This window comes from Phlebotomus argentipes, unplaced genomic scaffold (assembly GCF_947086385.1).
Source record: "Phlebotomus argentipes unplaced genomic scaffold, Phlebotomus argentipes genome assembly scaffold_18, whole genome shotgun sequence".
Taxonomy (NCBI): Eukaryota; Metazoa; Arthropoda; class Insecta; order Diptera; family Psychodidae; genus Phlebotomus; species Phlebotomus argentipes.
Genome location: NW_026776177.1, coordinates 18,592,532 through 18,613,802, shown reverse-complemented (window position 1 = coordinate 18,613,802; position 21,271 = coordinate 18,592,532). Strand labels below are relative to the sequence as shown.

At 44.9% G+C, this 21,271-nt stretch overlaps 1 protein-coding gene across 3 annotated transcripts in view; it reads right to left on the bottom strand.

The window, feature by feature from the left end:
* Window positions 1–244: 244 nt before the first annotated feature.
* LOC132259330 (neurogenic locus Notch protein) overlaps window positions 245–21,271 on the bottom strand; it is a 31,295-nt gene continuing 10,268 nt past the window's right edge. The window contains exons 3-10 of one of the 3 annotated variants that reach the window (XR_009468310.1): window positions 17,857–18,330; window positions 17,329–17,462; window positions 8,565–8,727; window positions 2,656–8,488; window positions 2,391–2,592; window positions 2,075–2,323; window positions 1,529–2,003; window positions 245–1,316 (exon numbers count right to left, since the gene is read on the bottom strand). Coding sequence is in view for 2 of the 3 variants with exons in the window: in XM_059756906.1 (XP_059612889.1) it covers window positions 1,582–2,003; window positions 2,075–2,323; window positions 2,391–2,592; window positions 2,656–8,488; window positions 8,565–8,727; window positions 17,329–17,462; window positions 17,857–18,330 (7,477 nt within the window). In the remaining variant the exon portion in view is untranslated. Of the gene's footprint in view, window positions 2,004–2,074; window positions 2,324–2,390; window positions 2,593–2,655; window positions 8,489–8,564; window positions 8,728–17,328; window positions 17,463–17,856; window positions 18,331–21,271 lie in introns of all 3 variants that reach the window. The other 2 variants (XM_059756906.1, XM_059756907.1) reach the window with 2 other exon arrangements.

Here is a 21,271-nt window from a genome sequence, read left to right as displayed (position 1 = left end):
TCAATTAGAGCTCTTCTTCAATGTTCAACTCGACACGTGCATTAACTTTTGAACTTGCAGTTGGGAAGGGAACGATTTGTGATTATAAAACTAATTGAAACTTTGTGTCAAACGTCAGAAAGTTTTCCCAAACTTTTAATAGATGTGGGAAAAATGTCGTTTTCCCTCAATTACACCATTTATTGATGGGCGGAGGTGTTGATGAAATATTTTGCAATGCAATTTTCTTTGAAACAAGGGATGAGAAGTGACGGAAAATATTAAAATATGAGTAAATTGAAACATATATGAGTTGTAAATAGTACATAAAAGAATACACAGATAACAATATTATTAAAATATATGTATTTCCCTCCAAATTCACTTTTGCTGTCAGCGCAGACTCAAACCCGAAGAAAACCACAGTTCACGGATTAAGTTTTGGTACATTCAAGCGTGCGTGTATAGTGAAAGACATATTTTAATTATTACTCAATAAAAATATTTTTATTACAATATCTAAATTGTATTGTACAATAATTATCAGCATCTACGTAAAATTTTACGTTTTATTTTAACCAAATAAAAAATGAGAATGAAACCCTCGCTTATCTACTATATATGGAGAATTTCGGTGTTGTTTACTTGCTTCTTCCATGTCTTCTTTTACCGGTCTCATAGAATGAAGAGAGCCGATGAAATTCTATTGTTCTATTGTTCGTTGGCCAGAATATTTTGTTTTGAAGGGGCGAAAAAAATAAGAATGAAAATAGGTAGAATAATTGCACACAATTACACTGATAGTTAATTAGAGAATTTTTCTTTCATTTATCAAAATTAATTAAATAAAATTATTGACGCACGTTACTCAAAATATGCTATATAATTATTAAATTACTTTAAATTATGTCTTTTATGTCGATATTATAATCGGAAACATGAATAAAATTACTCTAGTCTCTCACATCTACAGTATAAAATTTCTTATAAAAAAAATATACGAATATTTTATGATTCTCATTCTTCTCACTTGTTTTCTTACTCACTAGGCTTTTGTGTTTACAACAAATCTGTCTCCTAACAAATTTTTAAATATGTACATAAATGTAATAAAAATTGTCTTGAATGTCTTGTCTTTATAAAAAGTTTATATTATAATTTTTTAATCAGTCTAGTTATTACTATAAAATTACCTTTCCTTAGAGGCTTTCTCGATGTGATCCTGTATGTTTTTCTTTTGAATAAGTAAATGCATTTTTCCTCTCTTTCAACTCTGTCCACAAAATTGATTGTCACCCGGAAGAATTACCTTTTATTTGTATTGTCTTGTGAGAGCCCTTGAAAAAATCACAAGAGCCAAATTCGTTTCACAATTGGCGATTTTGTGTGTAAAATCTTAAATGTTTAAAACTCTACTGATAAAATTGATGAAATTACAACGATTCTCAATAGCGATTTGTTGCAAATGCTCAGTTCTTATGCTTTAGAAATAGTCGACAAACTATCATATCAAATGCTAATATTTATAATAATTAGATAAACAACTTACACGTTGCGCGAAAACTAAAATAGAGATTATCTTGTCTTTAAGCGGCCCGGCGTTCAGATGTAGATCGCCTCGGAGCCCTTGTTGGCCTGATGGCCGCCCGTCACGTACACGTTGTTGGCCGGCGACTGGACGCCCTCCGACCAGTCTGAGTTGGAGTGTGGCGAGGAGCTGGACCAGTCTCCCGGCGACTCGGGCGACGGTGTCGGGTAGCTGTCGAGCGTGTGCACGAGATGCTGCGGCGTCCCGCCTCCGGAGTGCTGACTGGGCGGCGTGAAGTACTGATGGAAGGACGAGCACGATTGCTGCGGCGCCTGGTGGGGCTGTGGCTGGGGCGGAGGCTGCGGCTGTCCACTGCTGGAGCCCACACTGCCCGCCAGACTGCCCATATTGACGCTCGAGGACGTGCCTGGCGACTGAACGGACTGACTATTGCTCATCGGGGACGATCCCTGGGACGACGCCGATGTTCCTTGTGCTGCTCAGACATTGAAAATAAAACAGCATGATGAGCAAATGAAGAGATTATGCCAAGAGTGTTGAACTCACCTGGAGGACTGCAGAATCCCGCCATCTCCAATCCTGTCGCATTGAACTCGAAATTGCCCAGCTGAATGGGCATTATGGGATTGGCTAGACTCTGGGACAGTGACGCACTGAGAATCTGCCCGTTGGCCACCATTCCACTGCCTCCTGGCTGATTACTTCCGTGCTTTTGATGGGTGGCGTGTCGCATCGCCGCAATGTGTGTGGGTGACGTCGGCAGACTCGGTCGAGACTTAGCAGGAGACGGAGAACCTAAAGGAAACACGTCAGGGTCAGAATATGCAGGCTACTTCTCCAGAAACTCATCCCAGATACTCACCCACGTAGCCTTGCGGGGAGAGCGCTAAGTTACTTTGTACAGAATGCGGTGGAGAGTGATTGGAGTACGGCGGACTGAGTCCCTGATCTCCAATCTGGATACCACCTCTCTGGGACGTAATCATCTCGGGGAAGGGAGATCCCAGAGAGTATCCGTAGTTCTCGAAATTGATGTTCGGCAGCGACTGCATCGATCTTGCACTCTGAAAGCAAAAACAATACATTTGTTATCCAATCCTCAAGACACACAATCCCGAAGATCTCACCTTTATGCAATCCTCATAGCTGGGCGGCTGCTTTGTCGTTCCCAGAATCTCCTTGGATTGCGGCACCGTGAGTGTGTTGGAGTAGAGGCTGGCCGTGTCGTAGGGACTGGGAATGTTGGTGAGCGGTGACTCAACCGAGCTCAGTCCTCCGTCCGACAGCTGGATGTCATTGATGGCCTGCCCCTTCTTAGCGGACGCACCCTTCTTCACGCTGTTCTTCCGGCGCACCGACGCTCCGCCGTTGCTCTCCACCACATCCGGACTGGCCGGATTGGCGAGCGGCTTCTGGCGCTTCTTCGCTTTGCCCGGCCTCCCTGTGGTGATGATCGTTGGATGCGAGATCAATTGCGTGTGATTCGGTGATCCGATCATCACATTGTTGACCACCGTCACCATCTGATGCTGTGGACTCCTCGGCACATACTCGTCCAGGAGGCGCACAATGTCCTTGTGCTTGCGCTCGTTGGCCACATCTCGCGGCAGGCGCTCCATGTGATCTGGGATCTCCTTGCTGGCAATGTGGTCCAGCAGTGCCTTGGCCGCCTCAAAGGAGCCCTCCCGAGCCGCCAGGAACAGCGGCGTCTCCTCCTTGTCATCCTGAGCGTCCCTGTTGGCATTTGCCTGCAACAGGACATACACCGCTTCTACGTTGTTCACGGCGGCTGCCCAATGAAGAGCCGTCTTGCCCGAATTGTCCGCCGCATTGATGTCTGCGTCGGCATTTATCAAATCATCCACCATACCCTCAATGGCCAATCTGGCCGCCAGGATCAGCGGAGTTGTGCCGTCGTGCATCCTGGCATTGAGATTCGTCACCCGATTGCGGAGCAGAATCTGGAACACACCTCTCGCATCAGCAGCAACTGCAGCGTGCAGCGGCGTCCTGCCGGTGTTGTCCTGACAATTGGCATCCGCTGATGCGGCATCCAGGAGTCTCTTGGCAGCATCCGCTCGAGCGTAGCGTGCTGCCAGATGAAGAGCCGTTTCTCCGGTCTTCTCCATTGTCGCATTAATCTCCGCCCCTTGCGCCAACAAGTCCGAGATCATCTGTGCCGTCGAGTCATCATAGCTATCGGCATCCTCTCCTGTATCCACTCCACCTCCACGAATGGCGGCCACCATGAGCGGTGTCATTCCACACGGGCCCCTCACATCCACATCGTTCTTCCCGTCGTGGTGAGCCGGCGGAGTCATCATCGACGGTGGGATGCGGATGTCAGCTGCCTCCAGATGCTGCTGAGACCACACTCGCGGCTCTGTCTCCTCGTAGTCAGTTACAACTGTGTGATCAGACGAATAGCCCTGTTCGCAGGGCCGCAACCTCTTCGGTTGGGGCATATCTGACTCATCGTCTGACCACTGCTGCGAATGTCCCATGTGGGCACTATTCATGTCCATGTCAATGCACGGAATGGAGCTGTTCTTGTTCAGATTGCGCATCTCCTGGCCATCTGGACCGCGTCTTCGCGACTGCCTCCTCGGCCCAGTGCTGGCACTGAAGAATCCTTCAGGGAACCACGTTATTCCATTGGCGCGCTTCCTCTTGGTCGTGATCAACACTCCAAACAAGCATCCCACAACAATCACAGCGATTGCACCTAGGATCACATACTTGTTGCTCTCGGAATTGGTGGGACTGAAGGGACCATCTGGTTCAATGATGCCTCGCACTTGGTAAATTGGGAAATTTTGCGGAACAATTCTCTTTGATGCAGTGGCAGCGAGGAACTCTGCTGCTTCATTTGCGGTTGTAAAGCACTCCCCGTCGTCTGTCTTCACGCATTTCCTGTTGTCTATCTCGAGAAACACTTGCACTCCTGAATCGCCAATGCCTTCGGAATATACAACGTTGTGTACTCGGCCTACGGGTGTGTTCTGCAGCATTCCATTTGGTGACATGCCAATCCAGCGGTACACCTGCTCATTCCCACTCTTGTCCTTGCGAATCCGCACTGTTGTCCTCAACTGATGGCCCATGTCTCGCAGGAAGGCCACCTTCTTCTCCTGGAACGTGTCCATGTCCATCAGCAGTATCACTGAGATTACTCCTTGCGCCAAATCCGGCGGCCCATTGATACAATCCAGTCCATCCCAGTTGCATTCCGGATTGTTGCATCCGTAGTCACAGTATCCATCGGCGTAGTGTTTGCTGCAGTAGCCATCGTAAATGGGATTGCACTGAGACAGTTTCTTCTCACAGTCGTGACCATCGAAGAGACATTGAGGATTGTTGCACTCCTCATCGCACTTCCCATCCATAAACACCTGCCAACAGCTGATCTTCGCTGTACAGTTTCGCCAGGGATTGATGCCCAGAGAGCAGTCATTGCCGTCGAAGTTGCAGGCGTAAGTGTTGCACTCTTCATCACAGATGAAGTTTCCCTTCTTCTCACGACATCCGCGCTTGATGCACTGCTCTTGCTGGTATTTCAGGTCCGTGGCGAATGATCCAATGGCATTGGAATTGTACCAGCCACGGTAAGTGGGATCGTACATTTCACACATCTTCCCAGGATACTTTGGTGGGCAGAGGCACTCGAAGTCTCCCAATTTGTTCTCACATCTCGCTCCATTCTTGCATGGACTGGACTGACACTCATCTAGAGTATCAATCTCACAATTCACACCAGCCGTGCCCAGAGGACACTCGCACCGATAACCACCGCTGTCGGCAATCACGCAAATGCCATTGAGGCAGGGATTAGAGTCACAGTCATGACCGGAGAATTCGCAGTTCTTCCCATAGAAGCCATCCAAGCAGACACAGTGATGTCCATTCTGGCGAGTTGAGCAAACTCCTCCGTTCTGGCAAGGCGATTGTGCACAGAAATCCACCTTGATCTCACAGTGGCGTCCCATGTGACCCGGTTTGCAGTTACAGTGGTAGTTATTGATGAGCTGAACACAGTCCAAAGTACCAGGATTGGAGCATGGATTCGATAGGCACTCATTAATGTCCCCTTCGCATCGCGTGCCCACAAATCCAGGAGGACAACGACACTCAAATCCTCCCACTTTGTCAACGCACGTGCCATTGTTGTGGCATGCTCCGGGTTCACAATCATCATGGTTGATCTCACAGATGATGCCTAGAGTTCCCGGTGGACAAGAGCAGCTGAAATTGTTCACGAGATCATGGCAAGTGCCACCATTCTGGCACGGATTCGGCTTGCAGTCGTCGATGTTGAGTTCACAGTTCTGTCCTTGGAAGCCTTTCGGGCAGATGCACTGATACGCTCCCACAAGATCCTTGCAAATTCCTCCATTCTGACATGGGGCAGATTCGCACTCGTTGATCTCCTTCTGGCAATAACTGCCTGTATAGCCAGTGTGGCAGTGACAACGATGGGAATTCCCGATGTCCTCACAAGTCCCATTGTTGCATAGACTCTTCGCCTTCACGCCCTTCCTAATGGCAGCATCACTGCAGGACACCATTTCCACATCGCACAGTTTTCCCGTCCATCCCGTGGCACAGAGGCATTGGAAGACGTTCTCGCGCTGAACACACTTGGCGTCATTCTCACAGGGATTCTGCGAGCACCAGTCCACGTAATCCGTGCATTGCTTGCTGGTGTAGCCATACGAACAGTGGCAGGAGTAGTCATTTCCCTGATCATCATGACACGTGGCTCCATTTTTGCACGGCTGCGAATCACACTTGTTAATCTTGTACTGGCAATTTGCACCCGTGAATCCAGGCAAGCAGGAACACGTGTACGTATTAATTCCATCATTGCACGTCCCACCGTTCATACACGAACTCTCCGTGCAGTCCTCATCGTTGGTCTGGCAGTTCATTCCTGAGAATCCCAGAGGACAAGTGCAAGTGTAGGAATTTACGTACTGTGTGCACGTGGCGCCATTCTGACACGGACCAGACAGGCATTCGTTGATGTCCACCTCGCAATGCTTTCCCTCAAAGCCATTCAGGCACAGACACGTGTAGTCCCCAATCCCGTCTAAACACTGTGCGCCGTTCTGACAGGGAAACGAGGCACAATCATCGGTGTTGACTGTACAATCGCGTCCCTCGTAACCCTTGGCGCAGAGGCATTGATAGGAACCTGGTACATTGCGACACGTCGCACCGTTGCGACATGGCGAGGACAGAGCACACTCGTTGATGTCCTCATTGCAGAGACGTCCTGTGTAGCCTATTGTGCAGGAGCAGGAGAAGTCTAGGTAATTGGAACTGGGAGTGCATTTGGCGCCATTATGGCAGTGATTGGGCTGGCACGGATCCATCTTCAGCTCGCAATTTTGTCCAGTATAAGCCACGCGACAGACACATTTGTAGCCGTTCACCATGTCAATGCATGAGCCTCCATTGCGGCAAGGATTGTTAACGCAATCGTCAATGTTCACTTCGCAATTGGTTCCTGTATATCCAGGCATGCACTGGCAGGAATACGAGTTCAGTCCATCGCGACATATCCCGCCATGCTGGCAGGGATTTGACCCACATTCATCTATGTTGATGTCACACCGCTTCCCACCATATCCTGGAGGACAGTGGCAGATGAATTGATTCACTCCATCCTCACACCGACCACCATTCAGGCAAGGATTCGAGGCACACTCGTCCACATCGCTGAGACACCTGGCATCGTAGTAGCCACGCGGGCATTCGCATCGGAAGGCATTCACGAGATCCATGCACACGCCACCATTGGCACAAGGCTCAGAGGCGCATTCGTTGATGTTAGTCTCACAGTAAAGTCCTGTGAATCCCGGGACGCATTGGCATGTGTAGCGATTAATGCCATCGATGCAGGTGGCTCCATTGCGACAGGGATTACTGTGACACTCATTCACATTCACTTCGCAATTTATTCCTGAAGTTCCCGGAGAGCACCGACAGCGATACCCATCTACCAGGTCTTCGCAGTGTCCGCCGTACTGGCAAGGATTGGACTCGCACTCGTTGATCTGCGTTTGGCACAAGTATCCTGTGTACCCGGCATGGCACTGGCACGTGAAGGAATTATCCCCATCGATACATATTCCGCGGTGACACGGCGAGGATTGACAATCGTTGATGTTCGTCTCGCAGGACAATCCAGTGTATCCTGGAGGACATTCACATGTGTAGCCCGCAATGGAGTCATGGCAAATCCCGCCATTTCTGCACGGTTGTGACATGCAGTCATCAATGTTGATTTGGCATCGAGAGCCTGTGAATCCAATGGCGCAGGTGCACTTAAAGCCGTTAATAAGATCTCGACATTCACCACCGTTGAGGCACGGATCGTTTTCGCACTCGTTGATGTTGATTTCACACTGTGTTCCAGTGAATCCGGGCATGCAGACGCACCGGAAGGTTCCTGGATCGTCCAGACAACTACCATCGTTCTGACAAGGGTGGGATTCACACTCGTTCACGTTGGTCTCACAGCGAGGTCCCGTGAAGCCCTGGGAGCAGTTGCAGGCGAAAGATCCGGGAGTGTTGACACAGATCCCATTATGTTCGCACGGCGATCCCTGATCGCACTCGTCGATGTCCTCAGAACAATCAACGCCTTTATATCCGGACGCGCAGGAGCACGTGAATGAGCCATTAATAGGGCTCGTGTCACAGATAGCATCGGCGTGACATGGATTTGATGTGCAAGCGTCATCCAGGTGGCACAGCAGGCCCGTCTTTCCGGGTGTGCAGCGACAATAGAAGCTCCCCACGCCGTCTATACACGTGGCCCCATTGAAACATGCCGCGTCCGCGCAGTCATCGATGTTGACACTGCAATCAGGCCCCGTCCAACCGTTCACGCATATACAGGAGTAGCTGCCCATCGTGTTTGTACAGGTGGCACCGTTTTGGCATACAGATGGTCTGGAAAGAAGCAACAAAGAGCGCCTTGTAAGTTGGGGAGAAAAGGGTGGGAAGTCTTGGGCAATTTGTCTCTCACCTCAGGGCACATTCGTCAATGTCGGCCTCACAGAAATCTCCCGTGAAATTGGGTGGACACTTGCAACGGTACGCATTCACAGCATCAATGCAGGTTCCGCCGTTCTGGCACAGGTTTCCCGGGCAATCGTCTATGTTCTCCTCGCAATTCTTCCCCTCGAAACCTGCGAATGATAGAAGGCCAACCAATTAGTCTCGGCCAGAAGTGCTCCTTCGTCAGTAATTCTGTGCCTAATTTACGCCTAATTAAGATATATAGGGAATTTGTGTAGAAAGTAACCAATTAAGAGCCAATCCAAGGTTCACCGTGAGAATAAGAAATACAAATCAAAGGTGTGAAAACACAATACCTCAAGCTTCTTCTGCAGAAGAATTTGAATATGGATTTTTTTTCCATGTTTCACACAGTTTTAATTACCACACCAGCATCAGCGAATAAGTGGCAGAATGTTGCAGTATTTACGTCAAACAAAGAAAGAAAATACCCACTTTTATCATGGTTCACAAATGTGAACCTAATATTCTGAAGATCGTGTTAAAATCATCTGAAGCGAGGCTTCTAATGAATTCCTATGGGTCATACTCGAGTAATAATGAAGGCGAATTTTATTACACTCTCCCAAGATGAATGCCACAGAGTGGAAAGATATTTTACGCAACCTTCAATTAGTGTCCCGAAAAAAATTATAACTATACAATTATTATTGTAGGTTTTGTCTTAGCTTTTTGTTATTAATTCCTGTCTTTCCTAATGCTAATTTACGAAAAAAAATGTGGGATTGAATCTCGAATCACTTGAAGCAGTATGAATTTTATTTTATTTTATTTGGGTGAGTCATAAAAGCGACTGGTCAAATAATCTGGTGAAAAATACGCTTTTTTACGTGAGGATCAAAGACTACAATTCCTTGCAAAGAATTATCTGTACATGTTATCAGGCTATATTCCTTCTCTTAAGCAGTTTCTTATGATGTTTAATGACGCGAAATGCTCCATCAAAACTGATCATAAAATCTTAAATACCTCGAGCGCAAAGCGTAATCGAAACTTTATCTGAAATATACTGAGAAATCACTCGGCAACATTATCCAAAAAGCCACATAAGGCTAACGATCTGCAAATGATAAATACCAACTAATAAGATATGTTGTTTCATTACAACAAATTTACATACAAACTCCTCTCAATCACCAAATGGGTCACTTATCAGAAAAACCTGCATTTTCTCCGGAAATATCAATATGTTAGTCACCAATTTGGTGAATATAGTCAGCAAATACCACAGCCTTGTGGCATTCGACATCATTTGTGCATTTCATTATCATTTTAAAAAGAGCATTTGCCGCAATACCTCGCCACGGGTTTGCATTAGCCGAGTGGCTTTTCTGCGGATTATGGCGCGCGGCCTGAGATTGCAGAGAAAACACAATGACCGCACCGAAGAAAGGTACATCGGATAGGTTGGGGAGATGAAATCCATCCTCTGAATTGCATTTATTGGCACCTTTCTCTTCCCTCTACACCGCTCTCATAGATTATTTAGCACATTTTCTCAATGTGTGACAATTTATCAGTTAAAACCCACTTCCTACAAAGGCGCAATTGTCCAAGAAACTCAATGGACGTGCTAACAAACTTCCCACCGAAGCCACGAGCGGAATGATGGTGGTCAGAGGACAAGCTCCAAACCGCCGTGTTCGAGATAAAGTAATTTATTCATAAAAATTCATTCATTTCATCTGCGTGGCCACTTGAAACCAATATTCGCGCGCCGCAACTATTGTTCTCAATCAACGCCCAGCGATAACTTTGGCCAAAACATGCTAAAAAGCATCGAGCTGTGGTTGTCGCCTTGAGAGGTCTTCTAATTATTTTAATTTAATTACACATTTTGCCTAATGCTTCAGAACAACGGAGCAACACAGCAAAGAAACCACATGAAACAAACCATAAGTGGCCCAGGCGTCTTTTTGTACTTTGCGTGTCTAATTAGACAATTTGGTTCAATGACTCTTCCAAGAACAAACATGACAAACCTCTATTCCGCAATGGTGGCAATTTCCTGGCCCAAGGAGAGGCGCGCGAAGGGCGGCAAAGTGGAGTGCGGAATGCAAAAGGGATAAGCGGACTTTGAGATTTGTCCAAATCCCTGGGAGAGAGAACAAGATTCCACCAGCAATAATTGTCCATGAGGCAATTTTCCAATTAAAATGCCCCAAGAGGAAATATTTGAGTGTTTATGAGTTGGAAAAGGCGATGCGTGATGAATGTTGGACTCTTTTTCTTCTCCGCCAGCCATCATTTTTGGTCTGTGTCACACCATCGCGATGTCGGCTATTAAATGTCGCCCCAAGAGAAGAGAGTCCAGTGCCTCAAGAATGCTTCATAAAGGCCAAAAGAAGGAGGAGAAAAAAGTATGATCATGGCGCACATAAAAAACGTAAAATTCGTGGAATGGCGTATAGAGTTGACTTAAAATTTTAAACATGTTCTCTTTCTCTCGATGATGGTCGCCTTTAACTGTGCGCTTGACATCGCTGAACACGTGAACCACTTGAACCAGCCAGTAAAGCGCGGGCTCTCTTCCCAGACCCCCAATCCCGGAGCCCTCAGCCAATTTCTGTGACCACTGAAGTGACCTGACCGTACTTTCGCGACAGGACACGCCGGGCATTTCCTCACTCTCTTCTTCCACCCTCTTCTCGCCCACATGACATCATCGGCGTTATTATTCATAACAAGTTGTGACAAAAACATGCTCGGGATTGGCCACCCGTATGCAGAATTATTATATTGTCCAGATTGTATTTCTCAGAAATTTATATGGCAGATTTATGATAATGACCAATTTTTGATTTTAAACTACCTCAAACACTTTTATATGACACTAATATTCCAGACACAAATATTTCCGTTTATTTTGAAGAAAGACTTGCCGTCTGTCAAATTGCTGACCGCAAAATATAGAATGCAAATAATTTATTGACATGACTGAAGAAGCTATTGAGAAGCAATTTAGTGAAAAAGATTGTATTTCACATATCTATTCTGCATGAAAAAATCATGAAATGTATTTTATTATTTTCCCAAAAACCACTCCTATGCTGATGAGTATATTTTCAGCAGAGGATATAGAAGAAAGTTGAATTAGGGGAGATTGGGGCCCGTGCAGCCTCTCACTGCGCTAATATAACCGTTCACAGAGAGCTTAAATCTGTGCCTAGTAGGGGATCTTGTTTGTGCACCCAACCTGAAGTCTTTTGACCTCATATGATTCGTGCTACGTTGAGCAATCATATTTCTGACCAATTGTCTACTTCCCGGGACAATTCAACATGATTTAGAAATGCATGCCATCATAAACTGAAGTGCACCACATAATTATATCACTGAATGCAGTGTTTTGACTGTATTGTGAAAAAAATATACAGCCCTCATCCAATTATACATTTACCATAAAAAGAAAATAATAAGGTTGAGCCGAATCTCATCACTCTCAAAACGAGATTTATACAACGCCATCCGCCAAGATATTTACGATTCGCCAAAGCTAAAGGTGAACTTTTTCCATTGAGGCAATTAATTAAAAATGAATTATCTAAGACGAAGTGCGGTGAAAGTGTATTTGCAAATTGAAATGCAGTGACAATCGACAGACAAATTGTCAACTCAAAACTGCATGGGACGCATTGAAAAGTGTTGAAGGCACGTGAGACTGAGAACATGTTCATTAGACATCGATTGTATCTCGCCATCCTGCATTGGCGGAGCGTATCTGGTCACCAGCGAGGCAATTTGTATTGACAACGCGACAAGGATATTTATTCCACTTCACTCATCGTACGAAAATCCACTCTGTGCATCTGATGCAAGCCAGTGTCTGACAGGCATTCAAGAGGGCCCCTCTCATCAACAGCTGTTCACAATTATTCGTGGGATTTGTGGCAGAGAATCACGGGGAAATGGGAAAACACTTGTGAGCCCGCGAGGGAAGAGCGTGAGACAATTTTCAATCGGAGGAAAGAAAGGTCCTCCCGACTCACTTCAATCATACCGAAAGGGTCACAAAATTTCGAGGCAATTTCAGTTGGAATTGTTGTGATTGAGTCACGCAAAAATGTGCATAGCGAGAGAGGGTTTCTTTCCCCGGACTCCATCTTCAACCTTTCGAGCATTCGGCCAAGTAGCAATTTGTGTGTTGCTCAGGGGAACCAGAAATCTCGACGGAAATTTTGCTCTTCTTCGCCTTCTTTTTTACTCTTGTTCTTCCATCTCTCCTCTCCTTTACCATCTTCTTCGCGCGCCGTCTTTTGCCCCGTCACACGCACGCACACACACCCGAAAAAAAACCATCTTCGCCAGCGAAAGACTTCAACTCGACGACGAGGAAAAAACCTCATGTGTGATCTTTCGTTTTCTCGCCGTCTTTTGCCCAATTTCCTCCACTCTTCCACGCTCATATGTGTCTCTCTCTCTCGCCATCTCGAAATTTGGCAACAGTCCCCCAATGCTTCGGTAAAAGGTGTGCAGAGACCCTACCGAACCCGAACAACACCAGCATCTCGGCTGTAGCAAATAAAAGACATTTGATTCACATTCTCTCTGTTCTCTCCCATACCATAATATCAAAGCCATACTCAACGAGGTAATATAAAAAGAGCCCAAGCATACTCACACACACCACTTGGCATTCTTCCATAAACGAGATGTAATTAAAGGAAAGATCTCCACTTGATCGTATACTTTCAGACTGTGGGAACAATAAGAAGACTCTCGCGATCGCAGGATGAATTTCCCACTAATTGAACCATGTGGTCTGGAAATGCTGATTCTGTCTCGCCCACACCCGAGGATCACCTCAGTTTCACTTCTCCCAGCAATTAGGAATGCCTTCTGCATTGATTACCGATCAACATCACAATGTAGCGCTTTCCGCTGTTTGCCAAAATCTTATTCATTTGCCGATCACGCTTTACCATTGCACACAGTAGCGACTTTGCAGATTTATCCACATGTTGTTCTGCACTGTATTGTGATCATAGGATGTTGTTTTTTGACATACGAAAGAAACTTTATAAACAATCGAGCGTATTGAATTAAAACATTGGACGCAGAGATATGAAATTGTATCGACAAAATTCGGGAATGGTCGAATTCATAGTGGTCATTAACCCATAAACTCGAAACCTTGTTAATGGTTAGGGATAGCATTTCGTATTTTGGACTAAAAATTGACACTGTCTCAAAATATCACTAGCAAAGGTATCATTTTGTGGTATTTTTAGACAGGAACATCGTTTGCATAATTTTTGTTTTCTCCATTTTCAACAAACAACAAAAAAACTGTTATTTGAAATCAGCTAATGAAAAGCGAGAGAAGTTAAGAAATTCAATCTACCCAGTGTTTAAAAATATGTTTTTGAGTAAACTATGAGCATATAAGTCAAATCATAAAGCTACAGATGCACACTTCCTGATGAGCCAACCATAATTGTCACATTAGGGTATATCTACCATCTCTGGCCAAGTGGCAGTAGACTGCCGGAGTCAAATCCTTTAGCCAGCCTCCCCATTTTACCAATGATCATCCAATAGAGATACAGCGCGGAGAGACAATGTAGTTTTCATCAAATAGTGAGAAGGAGAGGAAAAAAGCCAATTTAGCATAATTTCCATCAGCATTACATAAACATATAAAATTATGAACATGTGTTCTCCTCTCTTTCTCACTCCTCCGTGTGTTTTTCATCGCAGGAGACCCCAAAGAGAGCGCATACGGAGAATTGAAAAACAGCCGAGTGCACTCACACACATCTGGGTGCGATTTGTATGGAGAGAGAGTGTATCATAGACGCGCGGCTGCTCGATGGGCCCCGCTAGGCATTCTTTCCCACGGTCTCATATCTGCTCATAAAGGAAGTTTGAGCCACACCAAACCGGCTTGTCTGCTGCCATCTCGCTTTCGCACCCACCAAAGCCATGTACCCAGGCACTGAGACGGCATCTCGCCTCCCAGTCACACTCATGCCAATCTCTCGGGGATCGCACAAGAGAGGAGAGATCGTGGTGTGGTGCTGCCTCGTGGATGTATTTGGCGTGCGGGATGGGAAGCGCTGCTCTGTGGTCACACAGCTCTCCAGGAAGGACAGGAAAGAGATAAAGTGACTCAGAGAGCGCACCACCACCACATCCTCTCTCTCTCTCTCTCTCTGCACAGCGCGCACACAAGTGTCCGCATTCATCTCTCTCACCTCGCCGAAGAAGTGAAGCAGCAGCGGCCGAGATCTCTCTCGCGTACCAGCAAGAAACCACTTAACATCTCAACTGGGCGAGTGTGTGCTCTCCTCCTACCAATGGAAGAAGTATCCCACAAAGATACCCAGCACCGCTGTTGCCGATGTGATTTCCCAACGACACGACATCATCGGCAGCCACTGGCGGACAGAAAAACCAATGTCCAACCAAATACATGAAAACGCACAAGAACAAAGTGGCTTCTTTGCTCCGTGCAGGCGCGGTGACGAAACGAGATCATCAGGAGCCACACGATCATCACATGGCAAAGAGAGGGAGAGAAAGAGATCAATCGGGGGCGATTCTCTTGTCACATCAAGGTGATATAGCACCTCACAATTTTATGCAAAACACGGCAAATCAATATTTAGCCAAGGTGAAAAGTTGTCTAGAACCTGTCCATTATTAATTACATCCTGCAATTGCACTGCTATAATTACCCACGAGAAATTATTGAAGCTAATTAGGGACAGTAATTCATGCGTTGAATTTGAATCAAGTTGTAAAATATGTAGGATTTCTGTTTGTTTTTATGATCACTGACTGCGCGCCTTGCTGAAGAAACTGCTCTCAAATATCACTCAATTTGCGGTGTCAATTGACCAAAATGACGCTTAAAGAAGTCATTCTGCAGAGGACAATTCACTGGCCCATAATTGGTCTATCGCATTGTTTACGCAGTTTCAGATGAAACGAGTGCGCGCGTAAAATCATAAATAAGAGGAAATGAACTTTGCTGAGGCACCTAGGAATTCCTATTAGGCGGCCTGACAATAATTTTGCATTGCGAGTGAATTCCAATGCGAACCGGAGTTGATTTCGATGATCATTTGCAGCATTATTGTGTGTAACACAATAAATATTCATTAGATTGTGCCGCTATTAAGAGACTGGCGGAGAGATCATTATCTTGTGAATTATAGAGAGAATTTTCCACCTTTTGCCGCCCCCTAAAAGACTAATACCGCCCGTGACAGCTTCACATAAAATCCTCCCAAGTCGACGTCGCACACTGATGCTAACGATCGCCTATCGAGTGTTATATCTCCACTTTGAGAGAGGAGATGAAGACTTTTTGTTGTCCACGATCACTCGCAGTGACCATCTCTCGGGCTGACTTGGCAATAATTTCATCAAATATGGTGTCCCATTAAATAAGAAAATAAATAAATAAATAGCAAATAGGAATATTTGTAGTGCATTTTCCCTTCTTCTTCTTCTTCATCGCCTTTTTTCCCGCCACCCATTAGCATTCCTAAGAATTACCAAATATAGAAGGTGAGCGGAGCTGACGCGCACAGAGGTCTCGCATTGGAGGAGAAAATGGGAAAAAAGCGGCTGGTGGAAAGTGGTGTAACATGGAAAAGATTAAAGTCGCTCGCTTGCGCACGATGTCGCTGAAGATTTTTCCCATTGGGACACTTAGCATTCGACATGACAATCTTCCCCAACGGTTAAAACTGTCTCTCCTCGCATATATGTAGACCAGTGCCTAATGAATTAGCCAGCAATCACAGGATCATCACAGTCTCGCACGCACGCACACTGCCAAGAAATTGATACTCTCATGCCAACAAGACGCCATCACCACAATGACCGTAATTCACCGCTGTTACTATCATTAAATATGATTTTCTCAATGAAACACATAACACAAATTGATGCTACAGAGAGAGACTCCGTGCACACCACATTTCTCACACATGCAGACTCCCGGAGGACTGATCGTGGGTATCATTCCGACTGGATACGTCACTGGTGAATATCTATCAGTGATGATATTTCCCTTGAAAGTTATTATGTGGCCATAAATTTCTGTTTATATTATAATAATGATGAGATGATTATGATGACTATGAGTATCTTGCCCTGTCGCGATGCATCTCATATTCAATTGGACTCACAATGTATAGCAATTCTCACCGACACTCAACCCATTACGCTCTTCGCGCATTCCATTCGCTGCTGCACAAATTGAGATCTCCCTCTACGCAATTGATCATGTTGATCTTTGGCGCTTAATTTGATGTTTTCATTTGTAATGAAGAGAGAATTAACGATCAATCAGTCATTGGAATGAAATAGCGAGAGCTCTTGGACAATTCTGCGATTGCTAAACATCCATGATTATGGGTATTTCAGTGCCCAGCAATATCACACTCTAGACCCCCCAACTGATTATCCTGCAGTCCCCCTTGTGCCACTTTAGCACGGCAAGCGCGGTGGGTACTTAATTTACCTTTCCATGCTACCAAGAAACGCCGCGAGACTGCTCGGAAAAAAACTGCCAAGAAGCAATCATTGCGGAAGAATGGAAATTAATACTCTTCAGTGTAACATGGTTCACCGTTCTCGAGTGCACTTCGCGACAGAGGGACCACAGGTATGTCCCACCATGGGCAGAAAATGAACACCCATCACGGTGAAATTCTTGGATGATGAGAAGAGAGAAGCCAAACAGAATTCCTCACCTGGTGGACATTTGCATTCGTACGAGACTGTCGTTGACTGCAGACAAGTGCCACCATTTTGGCACGGAGACGGTGAGCATGGAATGTACATCGATTCGCAGTTCTTCCCCGTGAATCCTGGCTCACACGTGCACCTGTGGAAGAAATGGGTGAGAAGCAATTAATCACAGTCGCATCGTGTCAGTAGCAATTTAGTGGTAAGACATGGCTACGTGCAAATCTCACTACACGCCGTTGACATTAACTTTGAAATCTCCACCGAAATCTGAAGAAACTTTGCTGAGTTTCTGTGTAAACATTGAGGTAGGTCTTGAGACCCTAACTAAAGGCGTTTATGCTAATTTCTGCATATAATGACACCTGTATAAATATAGCATGAGGAATTACGAAAAAAGTCAATTGCTAGCTGTTTAGATTTCACTAAAATCATTCAGAGTTGGTCTTAAAAATGGTAAATCCATTACGGAACCTCTTCGCATTCCTTCCTAATTGATAACACAACGTGAAGGAAAGTAAGGAAGTACTCACTGATAAGATCCGTGCGTGTTGGTGCATTTGCCGCCGTGTCGACAGGGATTCTTCTGGCACTCCTCCACGTCCTCCTCACACGTGGCGCCCTTGAAGCCCACCGGACAGTGGCACTTGAAGGCGCCACCCGGCAGGGATGTGCACGTGCCCCCATTGCGACATGGCGACGAGGAACATAGATTCTGCTTCTCACAGTGCACGCCCGTGTATCCCTGGGCGCACATGCACTTGTACTCCTCTAATGACTTGAGGACGCAGCTGCCGCCGTTGCTGCACGGCGAGGAATCACAGGCATTCTTCTCCGGGATCTCACATAGGGAGGCCGTGAAGCCGATGGGGCAGCGGCACGTGAAGCTGGTGGTGCCGTCCTTCAGCACGGGTGCACAGGTGCCCCCGTTCTGACACCGCGGCACCGGCCCCGTGTGGCACGGATTATTGACTTCACAGTGCGGCCCGATGTAGCGCGTCGTGCAACTGCGAAAGGGAAGGCACACAAGAGGCATGAGACACGACCGAGATCATGTGGATTCAATGGTCAGGCCACCAGATTTCCATCAGCATTGTTAAATTGCACGAACAATCATCTCAACTTTGCGTCTCTGCACACAATTAGATGAAAATTCGGGTAATTTAAGGAAAGGAGATGTGACAATGCGATAACTGGCGATTTATTCTGTGCAAATTGCCCTTTTATGCTCCTCTCCTATGCCCATTGGAATTATTGAAAAGGCAGATATGCCTAATTTGTATCCGCACAACTTATATGCCAGCTCACAATTATTCTCTAATTAAATGATGCCACATGAGATTAAATAGCAGTTCCTCTTCTGCTTAATTATTCCAAGACATACCATTCAACTGTGCATTGGAAAATTCTAGAGAAGCAGAAATCATTAGTATCTTGAGAGAACGGTATGCCATCCACACAATCCACTCAAATTGAAACTTTCGATCTTTGTTTTATGTCAATTTATTCAAAATAGAGTGAAATATATCACTTCAACCAGTTTTTCCGTATATCGTGACGGTGGGATTTGTCAAGGTTCAAATTACACGAATTTTAGCAGTGACGGATAAAATATTAAATCACATGCGAAGAAAAGAAGTAGTTTCGGCGCGAGTGGCAAGAGAGAATTGCACACTTTATTGTCTCATTCGATTTGTTTTCAATGTGAAGTCTTTGAGAATAATGCAGCAGAAGCAAGACATTATCCGTTGACATTTTGCTCAGCATCACGTTAGGCTTTTGGATCTTAATGTTTAACCAGAAAAGTCAATAAAAGGGACAAATTAATGCAATGTGTCTCAAAAGAAACTCATAAAATATTCATTTCAGCAAGCGAACATATCACAACGTCTTTTCCCAGAATTCAAAACTGCACTCATGTTGCTGATGAGTTAATATTTTTGGGATAAAATGAACCAAGTGTGAACCTGTATTTCGAGCAATTTTGCAACACTGTGAGACACATTGCAGAAGAACGACAATATACCCGCGCTTTTACTGTCTTAATATTTGTAATTATCTCTCCAAAATCTCTTCTACTTACGTAAGTAATTTTATTTAATTATCCCTCATAAGCATTTACTTTCCAATACAAGATTGCCCGATGTTCATCGTAACGCTTTATTCGCAAATTTTGGAAAGAGTTTCCCATGGATCGCCGACGAAGGGAAATTGACATGTTGCTTATATTTCACAAAGTTTTTTTTTATCGCATGTCATTACAGGAAATTCACCCATTTCCACCACAAACCGGAAATTTGTGGATCTCAAAGCATATGTAGAACATTCAAATTCACGCCTCGCAAGAAATTTACTCAGTATTTCGAGTCAAAATTGAGGAATCCTATAGATTTTCTTGCAAATCAACGAATTAATTCAACCACGTGTCCATTAGAATGCAATACATTTTGCATTTACAAATGATCTCAATTAACGATAATACTTCTGACAGATTTATCACTTAGCCTGACTCAAACTTTGCAGAAAAACATCTCGGTCAAATAGTTTCCGGCGCGTTAGTCGATTATATTGAATGGGCATGGAGTTAGGTAATGGCAAAAATGCATATCAAAGCCGTCTTTTGCCTCTATTATGATTTAACTAAACCGTAACTCCTTGATTATGCATTTCCAGACGAATCTAACGACACAAAGAGCTCGCCATTATGTCCAAAATGATAAATTTCAGTTACCAAACAAGAGGCTGATTTAATAAGCAGAAAACGCTGGTAAATTTGCAATGTCTGTACCAGACTCAATTAAAATGTGCACGCTCGCAAAAAGGCACTGGTTTCCCAGTCATATATCCTTCTATTTAAGGAAATGCTGCCGGGGCAGCGGAATAATTGAGATTCAACAATGTCGCATCGACAACCACTTTTCCATTCACCCTTCATTTGAATCCCACAAGTATAGAATATCACCGACGCAATGTGGGCAGATTCACTTCACCCGCCCGCAGAGGTCGAGGAAACAATGTGATGCAAGAAGAAACAAAGGGTTCAGCAGGCTCACATTGTTACTGACTTATCTCTTAGCCCGAAAAGGTTTCTCTCCACCACGCACACTTCCTCGCACTGTGCGTGTGTGGTGTTGAATTTCTAACAACGTGGAATATTTCCTGTGATAATTTGTGGTTAAATATTTAAATGATTTCTCACGCAAAATGAACTGAAAATATCTCTTCGTAATCATTTTTTTCGCTCTCTCTCTGTCTCTCTCGCTATACTCTTTTCTTGGCATCTCAAGCGAGAGAAACTAGGTATGTATAAATGTACCTCTTTCCATGGATACAGCCTTCAGGCAAATTGCTCTCCTTTATACATAAAGAGTTGTTGCAAATTTCTTATATACCCAGATGAAAATTGCCCGAGGAAATGCTTAAGAATGAATTTTTCCATAATTTGAGATAAACTCCAAAGCGCCCAGATTCCAATACGATGAGGGCAAACCACAAAATGCAGTAAACAGTTAAGCATATCAAAACATAAATTCTCTTCTTTACTGCCTCTGCCACCTCATTCAGACTTGAATTCCTTGGCAATTTGTAAAAAATATTGTATTGGTATGAAATTATTAAATTTGAATTTCCTTCTACACCCAAATTCCGCGCAAGTTTCCCAAACTTGGACAGCGCGCGCATCTTCATCATTCGGCTTCTTGCCTTTTTCTCCTCATACACATAATGCGATTATCGTCTCCCTTTTAATTACTTGTTCGCTCCATTCCAGACAATATATGTACACTGTAGAAAGTGTGTATCGTAAAATTTATATTTTACGATTCTCCTCAATACAATGTCACCAAAAATGCCATATGTTTCGCTTTTTCGGCCACCAATATATAATTCATCAACCGACAATCGAACGATGATGCTGAAGTCTGTAAACAAGCATTCGGAACCAGTGTC